This window comes from Muntiacus reevesi, chromosome 10, assembly GCF_963930625.1.
Source record: "Muntiacus reevesi chromosome 10, mMunRee1.1, whole genome shotgun sequence".
Taxonomy (NCBI): Eukaryota; Metazoa; Chordata; class Mammalia; order Artiodactyla; family Cervidae; genus Muntiacus; species Muntiacus reevesi.
The window spans coordinates 32,343,491-32,360,792 of NC_089258.1; the positions used below are offsets into that span (position 1 = coordinate 32,343,491).

At 42.4% G+C, this 17,302-nt stretch overlaps 1 protein-coding gene across 3 annotated transcripts in view; it reads right to left on the minus strand.

Moving 5' to 3' along the window:
- SUSD1 (sushi domain containing 1) overlaps positions 1-17,302 on the minus strand; it is a 130,058-nt gene that overhangs the window by 62,783 nt on the left and 49,973 nt on the right. For all 3 annotated transcript variants that reach the window (XM_065947169.1, XM_065947167.1, XM_065947170.1), the window contains 2 exons: positions 6,360-6,457; positions 5,554-5,740 (listed from right to left, as the gene is read on the minus strand). In XM_065947169.1, coding sequence (XP_065803241.1) covers positions 5,554-5,740; positions 6,360-6,457 — 285 coding nt within the window. The remainder of the gene's footprint in view (positions 1-5,553; positions 5,741-6,359; positions 6,458-17,302) is intronic.

Below are 17,302 nucleotides of genomic sequence, written 5' to 3' on the forward strand. Positions count from 1 at the left end.
AAGTTGCAGCACGTGAAATCTTTGTTCTCACGGGAGACCTTTTCACTGGGATGCACAAACTGTCTAGTTGTGGCTTATGGGTTTCAGTATTTGTGGCTCACGGGCTGAGTTCCCCTATCAGGGATCGAACTTGCATCCTCTGCATGGCAAGGCGAACTTTGTACTACTGAACCACCAGGGAAGTTCCCTAAATAAAACTTTTACTTCCAAGGGTAAATAATCGCAATCGAGAAAGGGGGGAGCCTAAGAAATGAATCTACAAAGAAGAAGAGGGAGATCAAGCCTTGAAAGCAAAGAATGAACACTGTTGAAAAAATATTGAACAAAATAATGGTGAAACTCAGCAACATCTGTTTTGTACACTCAGTAAAAAAATTTTAAAGATGTATTCAAACAGATAAAGGATGAGATGGTAAAAGAATGTGATAGCAGAGAGGAAACTGCTTGAGAGAGGCAGAAATAAAAGAGGAACTAGAAGAGACAAAAAACAAAAGGAAATGAAAGTGCAGCAACAGACTTTAAAGTGCATCAGAAATGTCAATTCATAGATGCATAAATGCATCTAGAGAACAAACTTACTACATACTCACAGAAGGCAGAGGAAAAAGGCATGCATGGAAAAAAAGAGAGAGAAAATGGAAGACCAATGCAGACAGACAAGGAATTCCACATAGGAGTATTTGAAGTGCAAAAACAAATGTCGACCATAAATTGGCCCTTGACATGGGTGCTCGCCATCTACCTCTACAAAGATTAAATTATGTGCTGCTGCAGCAGCTGAACTCCAACACCCCCTGAAGGAGTTCAGAGCGGAGAGCAGAAACGAGGCACTCTGTGCCCCCGGAAAACTGGCAGGACAGGTCTTCAGATAGCTAGATATCCTCAGGAGCTGATTTATGAGCCCAATTCTTCTATCTCCTCATATCTAGAAAAGCCTAAAATCCTTCTTGTGAAGACTGTTTCTTGTGACTAGCAGAAGCTTCACAAGACAAGCAGAAACTTTCTACCAAAATCTGTACTTGATTCCATGTACTCCCCCTTTGTCAAAATCACATATATAGTGTCCTTCACCCCTATGTCTTTGGAACAGTTTCTCAGGCTATCTGAGGTGCTGTCTCCCAGGCAGCAGTCCTCTGCCCCAGATAAAACTTAACTCTCAGCTCTCACACTGTGCATATTTTTTTAAGTTGACACAAACAAAAACAATACTCAGAGATTTAATGAAAGAAAATATTCTTAATGTGTAGATAGACTGAAATGTGAAAATCCAAAAACTCACAGGGCTCTAGGAAAACTCTGTGAAAAACATTAACATGTATATAACCCATGACTGAAATTTTATGAAAGAAAAGATCTCTGTCTCATTCACTATTGATTTCCCAATGTCTAAAACTGTCAGACACATAGTAAGTGGTCAATAAACATTTACCACGTGCATGAGTAAATGATTAAAGTCTGGAACTTCACATATAAAGAAAACTATGATATCCAGGCTGGAAAAAACCAGATTGTCTACGTGGGATTGAAAAAAAAAAAAATCACACCTTCAAATTCCTCTTTCAAAATTTGAAATTCCCAAAGCCAATGTGAAACGCCTCCGAGATTCTGACAACAAAGGTTTTGGTCCAAGAATTCTATCTTCAATCAAGCTCCCTTTCACTTGTGAAGACAACAAAATGAGGTTCTCAGATAATCCTGGGCTCAGGATTATCTCACATTTCTCAGTAAGAAGATAGAAATCACGACGCAGAAAGAGAAAAAAATAGAGAAAAACAGAAAAACTTTGGTATGAAAGAACTGCTAGTAAGCACTAAAACTATGAAAACATATAGCTTTTTATATAATTGTTATAAATATTGCTATAAGTTTTTATAAAAATGAATTCTTGAAAGATGTAGTGCATGTTAAAAATAATTAAAAATAAAAATCTGGCAATAAAAAGCTGTATTAAGCCAGTAGCAAAAGGAAAGCAAAAGGGGAAGGAATAAAAGGAAGTAAAAAATGCTAACTTCCTTGACTTTTGGGGGGAGAAGTCAACATGATTCCAGTCTAGACACTGGTAATATGAGAAATACACATTCAAATAGGATGTTTTTGGTTTTGTTTTTTAATGTGTAGTACCAAATAAATTCAAGATCTATACTGTCTGGATCACTGAGAAAAGAACATCTGTGCAGCAAAGATAGAATGCAATAGACATAGCAACAAAGCACAAAAAAGAGAAAAAACTAAGGTGACAGAAAAAAGGAAAACCATATCACAAACACTACTGTGTAAATGGATTAACTCTATTTTTGTCACAAACATTTGCAACGTATGCTATCTCCTCAAGTACATCCATAGCGATATTATCCAGACAGATTTTAAGAACAAAAGTGGGCAAAGGCATATCATGTAAGTAGAGCACAAAGAAGTCAAGAAAATCAGGGCCAAAAAATTATTAAATAGGCTAAAGTGAGCCACTTGTTAATAGTGCAAGTTAGAATCTACAATTAAGACATCAATCATGAATATAAATATCATAACATCAAAATGTGTGAAACAATCAGAATGTACAAGACAAATTGAGGATGGCAATCTGAATAACAAAAAATAATAACAACAACAACAAAAACAGAAGTCCTGAAAAATCTTACCACTGAAGTTGATTTAAAACTAAATCTTACCTGATTTATAAGCAAACACTATACCTAGTATTGCAAAACTTTGCCAAATAGTAAATCCCAAGAAAATGTCAACAAATCCCCCCAAAGAATACTAAAATTGAAAAAAAAAAACTAGAAATCAACAGCAAACTGTAAATGTTGAGAATATTTTAAACCTACCACTTGATAACATACATAATTAATCTTTCAATCAATGGGGAAATCAAAATATCAAGCATATAATGCTTTGAAAGTAAAAATAAAGGGAACATATATCAACACCCTCATAAATAATTCTTCCATTAAGGGAAAATCAGAATAGCAATTATACCATGTCTTGAAAGTAAAAATAAAGAGAATATGTATAAATGTCTAAGGAATTCCACCAAAGCTCAAATCCAGAAGGGAGAAAGAAGAACTGAAGACTTTTATCATCAAACAGAAAATAATGGAAATAAGTTGAACTATGCATTTAGCTCAAGAATTTAGTAATAGAACAATACAACCAACTTAAGAGAATCAGAGACAAGGAAATTTAAAAATGAGAGAAATTAATGAGATTAAAAAATAATTTTAAAAACCCAAGAGATTATTCTTCAGGGAAAAGAACAGTAATGAAACAGACAACCCAAGCTAAGCAAATCAAGTGTTAAAAAGAAAGAAACACAAAACTAGGAATCAAAATAACCTGAGGATATATAATCTATAACTCCAGAGGAGTTGTCAACAAATATTCCATTTGACATTCTGCCAATATATTTAAAATCACAACTAAATGGACATTTTCTAGGAAAGTATAAATTATAAAAATTGACTCAAGAAAATGTAAGAAACATAAACAAATACCCAAAACCATAGAAGAAATTGACAGTCATCAAAGAATTATCTCCCAAAGGGGTGAAACTTAAATGATATTATGAGCAAATGCATCCAGCTTTAAAGAAAGGGGATAATACTGAAGTGATATAAACTTTTCCAGGGTATAAAAATATGGAAAACTTCCCAATTCATTTAAAGAGAACTGGCATAATGCTAATCATGAAATCAGATGGCTAAATGTGCAGGATCTAGATGAGCAGAATGACAAATCTTCCCATGAAGGCATAAATAAACAGGAAAGACAAAACTTGAGTAGATATGGAGAAAATGTGGAAATGTACCTGGTGCCCAGTTGGGAAAATTCAATATAAAGCCCAATCCTCACTAGATTAACTTGCAAATTTAATCTAGTTCCACTTAAAATTTCAGACAGAAGGAGGTCTGGAGACATTAACAGACTCAGTCAGGGTCCCCCAACTCTTACGCAGCAGAGTTAAGATGTAAATCCAGGTCTGTCTGAACCCAAAGACCATGCTTGCCCCAGCTGAAATTAACTTGAAGAGGTTGAAGAGGATGCAAGTAAAAACAGTGGACAATGAACAGCAAGCTGTCATTGACTGAACAGAGACAGATGAGTTTGGAGTCCTAGAATGATCTTTTTATTCCTAATAAATCTACAGTAGTTTATTGTTAAGTCTGAACAATTTTCTTTAGTTAGTTACCATATTAAGTTGACAATATCTTTACCTAACATAGGTAAAGATTTATTTATAAATCATTTTATTTCTATACAATTACCCTGAGACCTATTTTGTATAATTTCATAGTCTGAATGATATTATAAAGACTAGCACACTTTTCATTTATTTCTGCCACATCCATGTTAATTCCTAGTTCCAAGCAGCAGCAATACCTAAAGGTTGAGTTTTCTTAAATTCAGTTCAGTCACTCAGTCGTGTCCGACTCTGAGCCAGGCCTCCCTGTCCATCACCACTCCTGAAGCTTGCTCAAACTCATGGCTATTGAGTCAGTGATGCCATCCAACCATCTCATCCTCTGTCATCCCCTTCTCCTTCTGCCTTCAATCTTTCCCAACATCAGGGTCTTTTCCAATGAGTCAGTTCTTCACGCCAGGTGACCAAAGTATTGGAGCTTCAGCTTCAGCATCAGTCCTTCCAATGAATATTCAGGATTGATTTCCTTTAGGATGGACTGGTTGGATCTCCTTGCAGTCCAAGGGACTCTCAAGAGTCTTCTCCAACACCACAGTTCAGAAGCATCAATTCTTCGGCACTCAGCTTCCTTTATGGTCCAACTTAAATAGGTTTTCTTAAATAGGACATCAAATAGCTAGCTGAGAACTACCTCAACCCATACAAGACAACAAATAACACCAATGGCTTCTCAAGGTTTGCTTTTAAAGAATTTAATTAATTTTGACATCCCACAACCAGAATGATGAAAAAAACTTATTGTAATTGTCATGATGATATAAAAATCCAGATGATATATATGTGTCTTGGTGTTTATTACAACCTCTTGAAGCTCCTTCCTGTCCAATCTGCTTTACAACCAACTTCTACCCTCCTGCATCCTAGGGCTGCCTCCTCCTCTCCACCTGCCCACCCTCACTTTGAATCCCCACCCCAATCAGTCCTGGGGTCACTTCTCATCCTAAATGCTGCTGGGTCGGCCTCCCTGGCTCCTCCTTTGTCATAGGCAAGAGTAAGAAATGACTTGAGTTTCCCACCGAAGATAAGCCAGATGGCTACCCTCTATTGCCTTGAACTGAAACAGAGGGCATCATTGCTTACTGCTGTCTTTTAAATGCCTTCTTATTACCTTCCACGTCAACTGGAAGACCTAGCTAAGAATCCATACATCAGTGCCCATTCAGTCTGGCATCCTTAGGACAGGAATCTCTCCTACTAGCCCTGCTCTGGTTCTGACCCCTGGAGTAATTAACCCCTTGGCTGCAAACCTTAGAAAGTAACTACGAACTCTCCTGACCTGTGGATTCTGAAGCACGTTTCCCCACATCCTTCGCTGAGCATTCTCTAGGAGGAAATGAGACTTCACTTCCACCTACCAGCTGTCTGGAGCTCAATGACGGCTGGCACCGAGCGTCGGGGAGGGGCTGTAGAAATGTTCACGGTGTAGTTGGTGCCCTGGTACAGGTCTAGGCACACTTCTGGGGTCCTGCTCTCTGTGGTCAAATTAACTGTCTCCTCATGACCTGATTCCAGGGGGTCCAGCCGTTGTCCTTTTATGTATATCTTTGTGAGGGGAAAAGACAAGAGAACCCACGTGACTCCACTGAAAACAACCAAGAGAGATTTTGTAGTGCTGGAACCTACTCTCTAAATACTCCCTTTTACGCTGCACTGCTCACCCTGGGGGAGACAAATAGGGCAGCCTTCTGCTATCAGGTATCTGATGATGAAATCTGATCAGCCCGGTAATCCAGAAACCCTGAGAAGTGACATAAAATGGAAAGTTTCTCTAAGGAGTGCTATCCTGCACTCAAATGACCAGCGATCAATGGAGGCAGTCACAACCTGAGACCCGCTCGCTGCATCCTGTCACCAGGCAGCAGATGCTTCTAAGCTTGCTCTGGGGGAGTAACACATAAGAGCTTGGAAACAAGCGATCATGATGATGCCAAATATAAATACACCCCCCACACATACACCCTGGAGGATGACAAACACATTAAACACCAAATGTAAAATAAAATAATCCAGATATCTTAAAAACTCTACTCACTTTAAAAAGGACTATGGCATTGGAGAGCTATTTGATTGAGAAGCACTTCCGGAAGCAAGTTCCTCTGACTCTTATTCCCATGGTAACCATCTCTGCCCTGACAGAAAAAAAGGAGCTCACTTCACTTACCACATATTCGATCTTGGAGTTTATTCTTCCTGGGTTTATTTGCCACCTCACACAGGTGTTATTAAACACCGACACCTCATTAATTTCTATAATTATTTCTAAAAGAGAAAAAGAAAGAATGCACTCAACACAATGCATCAAAGGACTTTGGAAAAAGCCTAATGGCCAGCCCATCAGAGGGCATGACTTTGTTTACTTGCCCAGCTGGTCTCTCTGCTGGTCACCATTCACACTAGGATTCAGAAACCGAATCAGCAATTCAAGCTATCCCAGGCCAATCACCCAATTTAACTTTACCATGAGTGAGCTCGGCCTGATGTGGAGGAAAAGGCAAGATTCCTCTTAACTATGGGTGAGAATTCCAGCCTGTGACTGGTCTGACAGGTCACCGGATGCCACTGGCATTCCATTCCCCGGGGGGAAGGAAAGGGACCCAGAGTCGAGCCCTGAACCTTCCCTGCAGCTGCGCAGGTTAGACCAGCGTCCCACCGACTGATGGAGCGTTTTGATCGCCAGGTCACTGCTCTTCCCAAGAGGGAAATGACCCACATCACCACCCAGGACTACTCCTCAGGAGCAGCCCATTGCGGGTAAACTAAATAAATTCTCCACGAGGTCCCTGGGTATTTCTGGGGCTCCTTTAACTGAAACCATTTAAATCTGATTTATCAGGAAGCCACTAATTTCTTTAAGTTGTTCTGTTTCTTTGAAATATTCTGCATGTGGCGGGGGCGGGAGGGGGGACCAATTGAGAGGGTAGCATTGAAACATACACATTATACATGTAAATTAGATCGCTAATGGGAAGTAGCTCTATGCAACAGGAGCTCAACGCAGTAGTCTGACAACCGAGAGGGCCGGGATGGGGTGGGAGATGAGGGGTGGGAGATGGGGGGTGGGAGATGGGGGGTGGGAGGGAGGCTCAAGAGGGAGGGGACATATGTATACTTACGGCTGATTCACGCTGTTATATGGCAGAAGCCAACACAAAAAGCAATTATTCTCCAATTAAAAATTTACAAATAAATAAATATTCTGTATATATTTCATGTAATAAATTTAGCAATGTGGGAAACCATATTATGGCCTTGATTCCTGAGATAACAGTTTCCGATGAACCTAGTAAACGACTTAGGAAGTTGTTCAGATGAGAATGGGGAAAGGACTTAGCTTTTTATCTATTTAACAAATTTCCTGCAGATAAGTAAAACTATTTTTACTTGCAGCTGACATGCTCTTGTCTAAAAAAAATCCTAAGGAATTCACACACACACACAATTAAAGCTAAGAAATAAGTTCAACCAGGTAGCAGGATACAAGGTCAATGCACAAAAAGCAATTGCATTCCTGCCCACTATCAAGGAACAAGCCAAATATAAAATTAAAAAAAAAAAAACTCACAACAGCATCAAAAGGAATAAAATTCCCTGCAGGTGAAAGTGAAAGTCGCTCAGTCGTATCTGACCCCATGGACTATATAGTCCGTGAGATTTTCCAGACCAGGACACTGGAGTGGGTAGCCTTTCCCTTCTCCAGGGGATCTTCCCAACCCAGGGACCAAACCCAGGTCTCCCACATTGCAGGCAGATTCTTTATTAGCTGAGCCACCAAGGAAGCCCAAGAATACTGGAGTGGGTAGCCTATCCCTTCTCCAGAGGATCTTCCCAACTCAGAAGCTGAACCGGGGTCTCCTACATTGCAGGCGGATTCTTTACCAACTGAGCTATCAGGAAAGCCCTATTCCCTGCAGGTAGAAATTACCAAACTATCACCTCTAGAGGACAGAATCAACATCTCACCAAATGGGCATATTCCTCAGCCCACACCAAGCTTCCCCACTGAAGCAGCGTCCCTTATGGATGTTTTAGACCCTCTCAGCTCACTGCCCCGTCTGGGCTTTGACAACATGACCGTGTCTTGTCTCCCAGGCTAGGGTTCCCCTGCTGTATGTGCATCCTGAAAGTGAGGGGAATGAACACTTTCTGAAAGACAGGAAGTACTGGAAAAATCTGCCCCTTACTTTTCTTCCCCTTGTAGAGCAGACCTACAAGACCTCTCAGGGTGCCGCTGCACTGATGGAGCGATTGCGTGCACTTCATAAAGACCAGGCAACAAGGGATCCTCATGCTGGCTCAGCTTCCTTCCCTGCTCTGCCCACCTCAGGCTTCACTCCCGCTTCCTGGGGGTGTGTGTGTGTGTGTGTGTGTGTGTGTGTGTGTGTGTGTGTTAGTTGTTCAGTCATGTCCGACTCTTTGAGACCTCATGGACTGTAGCCTGTCCAGGTTCCTCTGTCCGTGGGATTTCCCAGGCAAGAATACTGGAGTGGGATGCCACTGCCTTCTCCAGGGGATCTTTCCGACCCAGGGATCAAACCCACGTCTCCTGCATTAGCAGGCAGATTCTCTACCCCTGAGCCACCTGGGAAGCCCCATTTCTTCATACTCAGAACCAATGCTACCTTTAGATAGACCCTAATCTACTGACCTCCTTGCCCATGGAAGATTTTATATCTTTACTAAATCACCCAATCAGCAGCACTGCCGAGATTTGATGTCACACATGACCTGGTCATGGGTAAGCCCAGTCAGCTGACTGTAAGTGGGAATAAATGGAGGCAGGGAGAGGAAAAGAGGCAAATTTCTGGAGAGACCCCAGAGGATCAACCGTGCCCATCTATTGCACTCCTGGGTCATTGCATCATTGCTTCTCCCTGGAGCACAGATAATTTGAAATCAAAGAAATACTCCAGGTGTGGACATGGATACTCTGATGAATGCAAAGATCCAGTCCATTCACCTCCTTAGGTAGCATAATGATGACACTGGCAACAGCCTTTTATCAGCTTGAAAAAGTCCCAAATATTCCCAGTCCCTTCCCTCTCCAGCCCTTCAAAGCGCTAGAGTTCCAGACCCCTCTGTTCACTCCCGCAGCCCCCTGACACTTATCCCCTGGTCCAGAAGGAAAAGGAAACACCCCAGTCCTCACCTCGTTGCTGAGTTGCCATTAAAGCATATTTCCTTCCCACTCGGGACCCTTTGCCACCCAAGCAGAGATTAGAAAGGAGACATGAAAGTTTCCTTTCTTGTTCTTCCTTTTTGTTCATTCACTATGACAACCGCAAATGACATCTCAGAAATGCCATCTGCCTCCAGCCCGTGTCCTGCTCTCTGCACAGATGGGACCCAGATCTTACTGTAGGGAGGTCAGCTATTTCATTCCAAGGGGCAGTTGAACAAAATTCAGTTGCTCTTCCCTCCAGGTGTCTACACACCAGCTGGAAAGACTTCTTTGTCAAAGTATCAGATATTAAACATCTCCATTCATGCTGCCCTTTTAAAGGAGATGACTCAAGAGGCTACACCTTCATTCTAATAGTACTGAAAACTGAAAACACTTTTGGACGTTCTCTTTGGAACTGAGTCGGGGGCACTTTATTCACCATTGACCCTTAACTGAACCATCGTTGAACGCCAAACATCCTCCCCTGCCAGGCACTGGGCTGTGATGATCAGAAGCTAAGTCTTTCCCTCGGGAACACTGTATCTGATGGAGGAAGCTAACACACAAGCAGATAAATTATGATTCCATCAATATCAGAACAAAGTTATGCACAAGTACCACAGGGTATAGAGAAACAATCCACCGACTCTCACCCGGAGGCCTGGGGAAGCCGGCTTCATGGAGGCCGTGCAACCCTTCACGGCTGCAGGGCTTGCGAGTGGGGAAGACAGCTAAGCAGGTCCAAAGTCCTAGGTGTAGAGGGTATGGACAGTTTCAGAGTGGTGATGGGTAACGTGCTGGAGAGGAAGAAGAGGGGCAGCAAGGTTTCAGAGAGAGAACAGGAGCGGAATTTGAAGACCTGTGCACCAGACTAAACGCAGACTTCCTCCTACCAGCCATGGAGAGCTAAAAGCAGGAAGATGATGGGGACTCTTTTTGTTTTTTAACAAAGATACCTCTGGAGGAGGAATTCCCTGGCGGTCCAGTGGCTAAGACTCTGAGCTTCCGATGCAGGGGCACAAGCTCGATCCCTGGTTGGGAAACTGAGATCCCATGCTGTGTGGCGTGGCAAAACAAAAAATTCTTTTTAATTAAAAGAAAAAAAAAAACCTCTGGTGTGTTTTGAAGGTAACACTGGAGGTCACAAGGAAAGAATCTGACCTCCTTTACTCAGTGATTCCAATACATCAAACACTGATATGTAGGTCTTTATAGACTTGATCACATTTTCACAGTGGTCATGGGAAGTAATCATAAAGTCAGTTATACATGAACATTTATTGAGTTGTTACTATGGACAGTGTAGATAGTACTTAAAATGCATCATTCATCTAATCGTCAAAAATAACCCTGTGAGTTTGACATTATCGTGTCCATTTTACAGACCTGAAGCTTAGAGAAGTAACACAGCTAGTAAGTAGTCAAGTCAGAATTCAGAACTAGACCCGCCCGACTCCAAAACCCAGAGCCTTTGCACTGAAGCAGTTACTCAGCAAAAAGGTGAACATATGGAATCAGGGCACTGCCTTGAAAACCATAAGCAACAGTTTCTCCTGAAGGAGAAGCAACAGGAGATGAGTGATAAGGCGTCTAGGCTGACTGCCAGTTTCTGAGCCTGAGAGTCTGAATGGATTGCCTTCTACTGTTCTCATAAGAAATATGGGAGGGAGTAGAATGCATCTGTGAGAAAGAAACTAATGAATTGTGCCTAGAACATGCTAAGTCTGAGTTAATCTAGCTAAGTGAAAAAAACGTCCTTAAAGGTCATCAGTGTGTGGATGGCAACTGAAGCTCTGGGTGCAGGTGACAGACCCACGTACAACGTGGAGAGTGGGCAGCACAGTAGGGGACTGAGACACACGGACACTCAAGGGGAAATCAGAGGAGAGGGCGACACGGAAGGAGGTCGGTGGCTGGCGAGGACAGTGCGATGCCTTGGGAGTCAAGGCCCGAGAAGATCTGAAGTCATGTCTGTTTCCTCAAAAGTTATCTCCCTTCCTTCCCACCGAGCCCCCCAACCTTCTCCCCCCACCCGAGAAGGGCCTGGAGCAGAGGCACCCGGGGCTTGATCTCTCACCCTTGTCTCATGTGGCTCCTTCTCTCCCAGGGGAGAGCGCAAGGTTCCATGATCAGACTTGAGGTCTGACTGGATAGAGGCAGGCAGAGCAGATCTCTGCCTTGTCCAGTTGTAGGACGTTTAGGCCTCCCTGGCTTTAAACAAAGGAGGCCCCCCACAGCATCCAAATGAACTCTACATTGAACTTTGAGAACCAACGCCTTCACAGGTGATAAAGTACCTTTGCTTTGCTTTAGATTCTGCATGTGGCCCATGGTTGTGTGTGTGTGTATAAATGTACATATATATAAAGACATGTATTTTAGCATTCTATTAGTATCTAGTATTTCTCTGTGGTACTCATCACATTTGTAACAACATAATTTTGTAATTAGTTGTTTAACATCTATCTCTCCTGAGGGTTTGGACCATGAACAGGGCTGAGCGCCAAAGAATTGATGCTTTGGAACTGTGGTGTTGGAGAAGACTCTTGAGAGTCCTTTGGACTGTAAGGAGGTCAAACCAGTCAATCCTAAGGGAAATCAATCCTGAATATTCATTGGAAGGATTGAAGCTCAAGCTAAAGCTCCAAAACTTTGGCCACCTGATGCGAAGAACTGACTCACTGGAAAAGACGCTGATGCTGGGAAAGATTGAAGGCAGGAGAAGGGGACGACAGAGAACGAGATGATTGGATGGCATCACGAACTCAATGGACATGAATTTGAGCAAGCTCCGGGAGATGATGAAGGACAGTGAAGCCTGGCGTGCTGCAATCCATGGGGTCGCAAAGAGATGGAAACAACTGAGCAACTGAACAATGACAACTAATCTCTCCTGAACATGAGCTCTATAACAGCAAAGACAACCAAGGTCCATCTCTCTATCCCCAGAAACTAACACAGTTGGTTGGACACAGATATTTTTAAAATATTTATCATTTGGTTGATTGATTAAAAAGATGGATGAATATATGGACAGATGGTGGGCAATGCTAAGTGTTATGGAAAGGTTAAGAGGAACAAGGATTGATGCCAGAAGATGAATTTGATTCGGTGGTCAGTAAGAAACCTTGGTGAGAGAACCATGGTGTACTGGGGTGTTGGACGTCTGACTTTCCTGCAGGAGACACTGAGACAAGAGCGGGGTGGGAGGGAACAGAGTCAGTGAGCACACCTGCTCTCTCAGAAGCCCCACTGTGGGCAGGGCCTGGTCTAACGTACGCTTTTGGTTTCCAATTTTATATCCATGTTCTTTATTTTTGAAAACAGTCAAAGACCCTGCCAAATAAATTCAGGAGACCCTAGCAGATGGTCAAGCTGGAGGTCATTTCTAGGTGAAAACAGAACCTGATTTCAAAAGTAACAGGATCAATCTTCCAATGTGATGCACAAACTACCTTCAAAGGCAATCCCAGTTAGATTACAAAACAGAAACATTTTGATAATAGCATCACTGAAACGAGAGTATGACTCCCCAAGGTGACAATGCTAAAAAAATCGTGTTTGGTTATAAGAGTTCTGCTATGCTTCCTTTTGGTTTTTAGTCTTTGCATGCTAAGTCACTTCAGTTGTGTCTGACTTTGCAAACCCTATGGACTGTAGCACGCCAGGCTGCTGTATCCATGGGATTCTCCAGGCAAGAACACTGGAATGGGTTGCCACTTCCTCCTCAAGGGAATCTTCCTGACCCAGGGACAGAACCCACGTCTCTATATCTCCTGCACTGGCAGCCAGTTCTTTACTATTAGTGCCACCTGGGAAGCCCTTTAAGTCTTTAGGGTTTTGCATAAAATAGGCAGAAGCAGCATGACTTACAGTAGTGTTTTTCTAAAATGCTTTATGCACTTTAGGATGATTTTTGCTGGCACCTGAATACATTTTTATAGGCTCGCCTGGTATTGACTTCTGAAAAAAAACGAGGTATTAACATCAAATTCAGACTATCACATATATTACAAAGTGTCTTGGTCAATAAATTTAAACTACAAATTTAAGTTTTAAATCTAAGTTGATTAAAGAAACATTAAATAACCAATACTTTTCCTCTGACAAACTCTGTCAGGGTGTTCTACAAACAGTTCAACCTTAGGAAACTGGTAGGAGACAGATCTCAGGCTTAAAGACCTAAGTTCAAATCCTGTCTCTGCCATTTACTAGTCACTGAATGACCCTATGAAAGTTGTTTCACTTTTATGAGTCTCAGATTACTCATTTATGAAATGAAAATATCAATACTTATTTCACCAGGTTTTTCTGAGGACACAATGAAATCAAGCATCAAGGCTCCTGGCAGAACCGTGGGTGTCTAAGCTGGTGTGTGATCAATGGCAGCTATAATGCTTGATGGTCTAAACATTATGTACGTAAACAAATTCCAGGCATGTGGCTATTTGCATGTGTGCCCATTTATTCCGGCTGACCTTTCTCTTCTATCTGAAATATGTTCGAGCTGCAAGTGAGCACTCACTGGGCTGAAGAGCAGCATCAACAATAGCAAAAAAAAGAAAAAAAAAAAAATAGAAGGAGCAGAAGCTAACCGGAGGTCTGGAGGCATTTGGACTCTGGGGCCTGAGTCGGATGAGGGACTCAGAGAGGCTCCCAGCAGTCAAACAGTCTGCGTTTCAATAGAGATGCTGCTCTTCTAAGAGCAGTGAGTGAGCATCAACTTCATAATTATTAACTCAGATTCTAAACATAAAAAGCCAAATGACCTGTGCAGAATGAAAGCCAGGGACAGTCTTATCAAGAATGAATCAGTCTCTTTGATCTTGAAGTAAGCCGACTCACTCAACATCAAGCTTCCACCTGGGGTTTTTCCAGACACCAACATAATTGCCTAATTCTCGGCTGTCTGGAGTTTCCAGTCTAAACTGGCCTTAAAAAAAAGAGTCCCACCACCTTGCCAGAGGTCATACTCCATTCAAAATGTATACAGTTCTAACTGAATCACTTTGCTATACAGCAGAAATCAACACAACGTTGTAAATCAACTATATTTCAATAAATTTTTAAAATATATGTGTTTCTAAGCTACTAATCCAAATAAATAGGGACCTCAAAACTATTTTTAACTAAGAACAACACAAGTGAAATGAAGAGAAATTATTCCACCCAATTTGGAATTAAACATTCAAGTATAAAAAGAGGGGTAAACAGAATGGAAACAGAGGAACCAGGGTGGAGGGTATTCACAGGTTAGGCAGAAAAGTAGAAAAAAAATTGGAAAAAAGTGAACATTGAGGAGGGTAAATACAAAATGCACAGAAAGAGGTAAGGCAGAAGGGGCAGTAGGAAGAAACGGGTGAAAAATAGAAAAAAGAAGGAAGGAGGGGCAGCTGAGCAAGAGCCATGGTAATCAGCATCTCTCCCTCCAGTTCCAGAACCGTCTCCTACCTACCCACCATGCGCACTGTGCCATGAATTAATCAGCATGCAAATCGCCCCCTTTATCTGCGGAAATTGAATTTAGCTGCCAATCTTGATTGAGGGCATAGAGGCCTCCTCAGAGAAAGATCACAGCTCTCGGGGAGAATGCCTTTTCTCTTCTTAAATCAAAGCTTGCATAAGCCCATGGAAACAGCTGCAGCTGGAGCCACAGACATTGTGAAAGGTGGCAGGCTGAGGTCGGTAATTATAATTAGCAGTTACATAACATGTTTGTTCTTCAAAGTGCTCTACAAGCATCAGCTAATTAATAGCTTACTATGCCCCATGCAGATCCACTGGTTTTTCAGGGAGTGACTAATCCTAGTGCTCCCACTGAAGTCTGAATGGTGGGGGCACAAGCAGCTTGAGCCATGAAGAAAATGGCTAAGGGTCCTGAAGCTATGCTCAGACCCAGTGACTCCGCAGGCAACTCTGCCCCAAGACCACCTCCCCAGATGTTGAATTCAGCAACCCACGAGGCAGCTGCCTCATTTCCTTCAAATAACTTAGAGGTGCTGTTGGAGAGGCAGTCATTGTTTGGGAAGACTATCAGTCTGGTTTGAAATGGCATTATCTCTTCTCAGTGTCTCCAATGATGAAGATGGGGATTCTGGCATCCTCGGTGTTAGTTACAGGTCTGCTCTTGCTTCTCTGTGCAAGTTGGACAAGTCAATGGGACCTAAGAGAAGGCTGATTTAGATCTCTGGGTTCTCATCCAAGTCTACCCCTCCTTATTGCTATGACTGCAGTCTCTAACCTACATCCTGCTGCAGTGGTGATAGAGATAACTAAACGTGGAAAATGCATGGCACAGACATGGTTTCAGCAACAGGACTGAGTTCTTCATCTTCTCCAAGGTTCTTTACCCAAGGGTTTCAATATTAAATGTATATTTTTTTATGTGCATTTCTTTGGAGAAAAATCTATTTACTCCATTGCCCTGTAAATTCCAAAAAGATAGTGTCCAGCAAAGTACCCCACACACAATGTATGCTAAATAAATATCTATTGAATGAATTGATAGATTTCTTCAAATCCCAGTCCCACAAATGGTCATAAACTCTTCCTCTATGGACAAATAATAACCTGCAGTCCACATGTTATATTTGTTCATCCTAGACTTTCCTTTAGAAAACTTAGATTGACAAGACCCAAGCAGAGACATTACTTTGCCAACAAAGGTCCGTTTAGTCAAGGCTATGGTTTTTCCAGTGGTCATGTATGGATGTGAGAGTTGGACTATAAAGAAAGCTGAGCACCGAAGAATTGATGCTTTTGAACTGTGGTGTTGAAAAAGACTCTTGAGAGTCCCTTGGACTGCAAGGAGATCCAACCAGTCCATCCTAAAGGAAATCAATCCTGAGTGTTCATTGGAAGGGCTGATGCTGAAGCTGAAACTCCAATACTTTGGCCACCTGATGTGAAGAGCTGACTCATTGAAAAGCCCCTGATGCTGGGAAAGACTGAGGGCAGGAGGAGAAGGGGACAACAGAGGATGAGATGGTTGGATGGCATCACCGACTCAATGGACACGAGTTTGGGTAAGCTTTGGGAGTTGGTGATGGACAGGGAGGCCTGGTGTGCTGCGGTCCATGGGGTCGCAAAGAGTCGGACACGACTGAGCAACTGAACTGAATTGAAGACACTCTGCCATAATTCCACTGCAAGTCAAGCCAGAGACCCAAACCAAAGCTACCTTGGGATTTCACTCTTCAGAGATCTGTCTTCAGAGCCAAGCAAGTCAACATCTAGAAACAAATTACCAGAGTCATTCAAGACTGAAGTGAAGTGAAGTCGCTCAGTAGCATCCGGCTCTGTGACCCCATGGACTGTAGACCATCAGGCTCCTCCTTCCATGAAATTTTCTAGGCAAGAGTACTGGAGTGGGTTGCCATTTCCTTCTCCAGCAGATCTTCCCGACCCAGGGATCAAACCCGGGTCTCCCATATTGCGGGCAGACGCTTTACCATCTGAGCCACCAAGGAATCCCCATTCAAAACTCTTAGGCTTGTGATAGTTGGCCCAGGGTGTGACAAATTGTTGTCACCATTCAAGACTAGGTAACAATAATTTGTCACACCCTGGGCCAACTATCACAAGCCTGAGAATCACTGCCTTTCCGCACCCTGTTTATTGGAGGCCAAGGTGAAATAAAGCATGTGGAAGTCTACACTTCTGACTCATGAGAGGATCCACTTCAAGTCAGGCTAATAATTTCAGTAAAAGACCTAATATGTGCACAGTGGTTTAAATTTTGAGATGTTCCCTGTAGATTATCTCATTTGATTCTCTCTCGACAACTATTTGAAGTAGGAAAAACAGGATATATTTCCCCCCTCTTACAGACTACGAAACTGAGGCTCTAAGAGGATAATGCCTTACTTGATGACACACAGCTAACACAGGGGACTGCTAGACTTTGAACTGAAGCCTCAAAACTCCTTTTCACAGGTAATCCC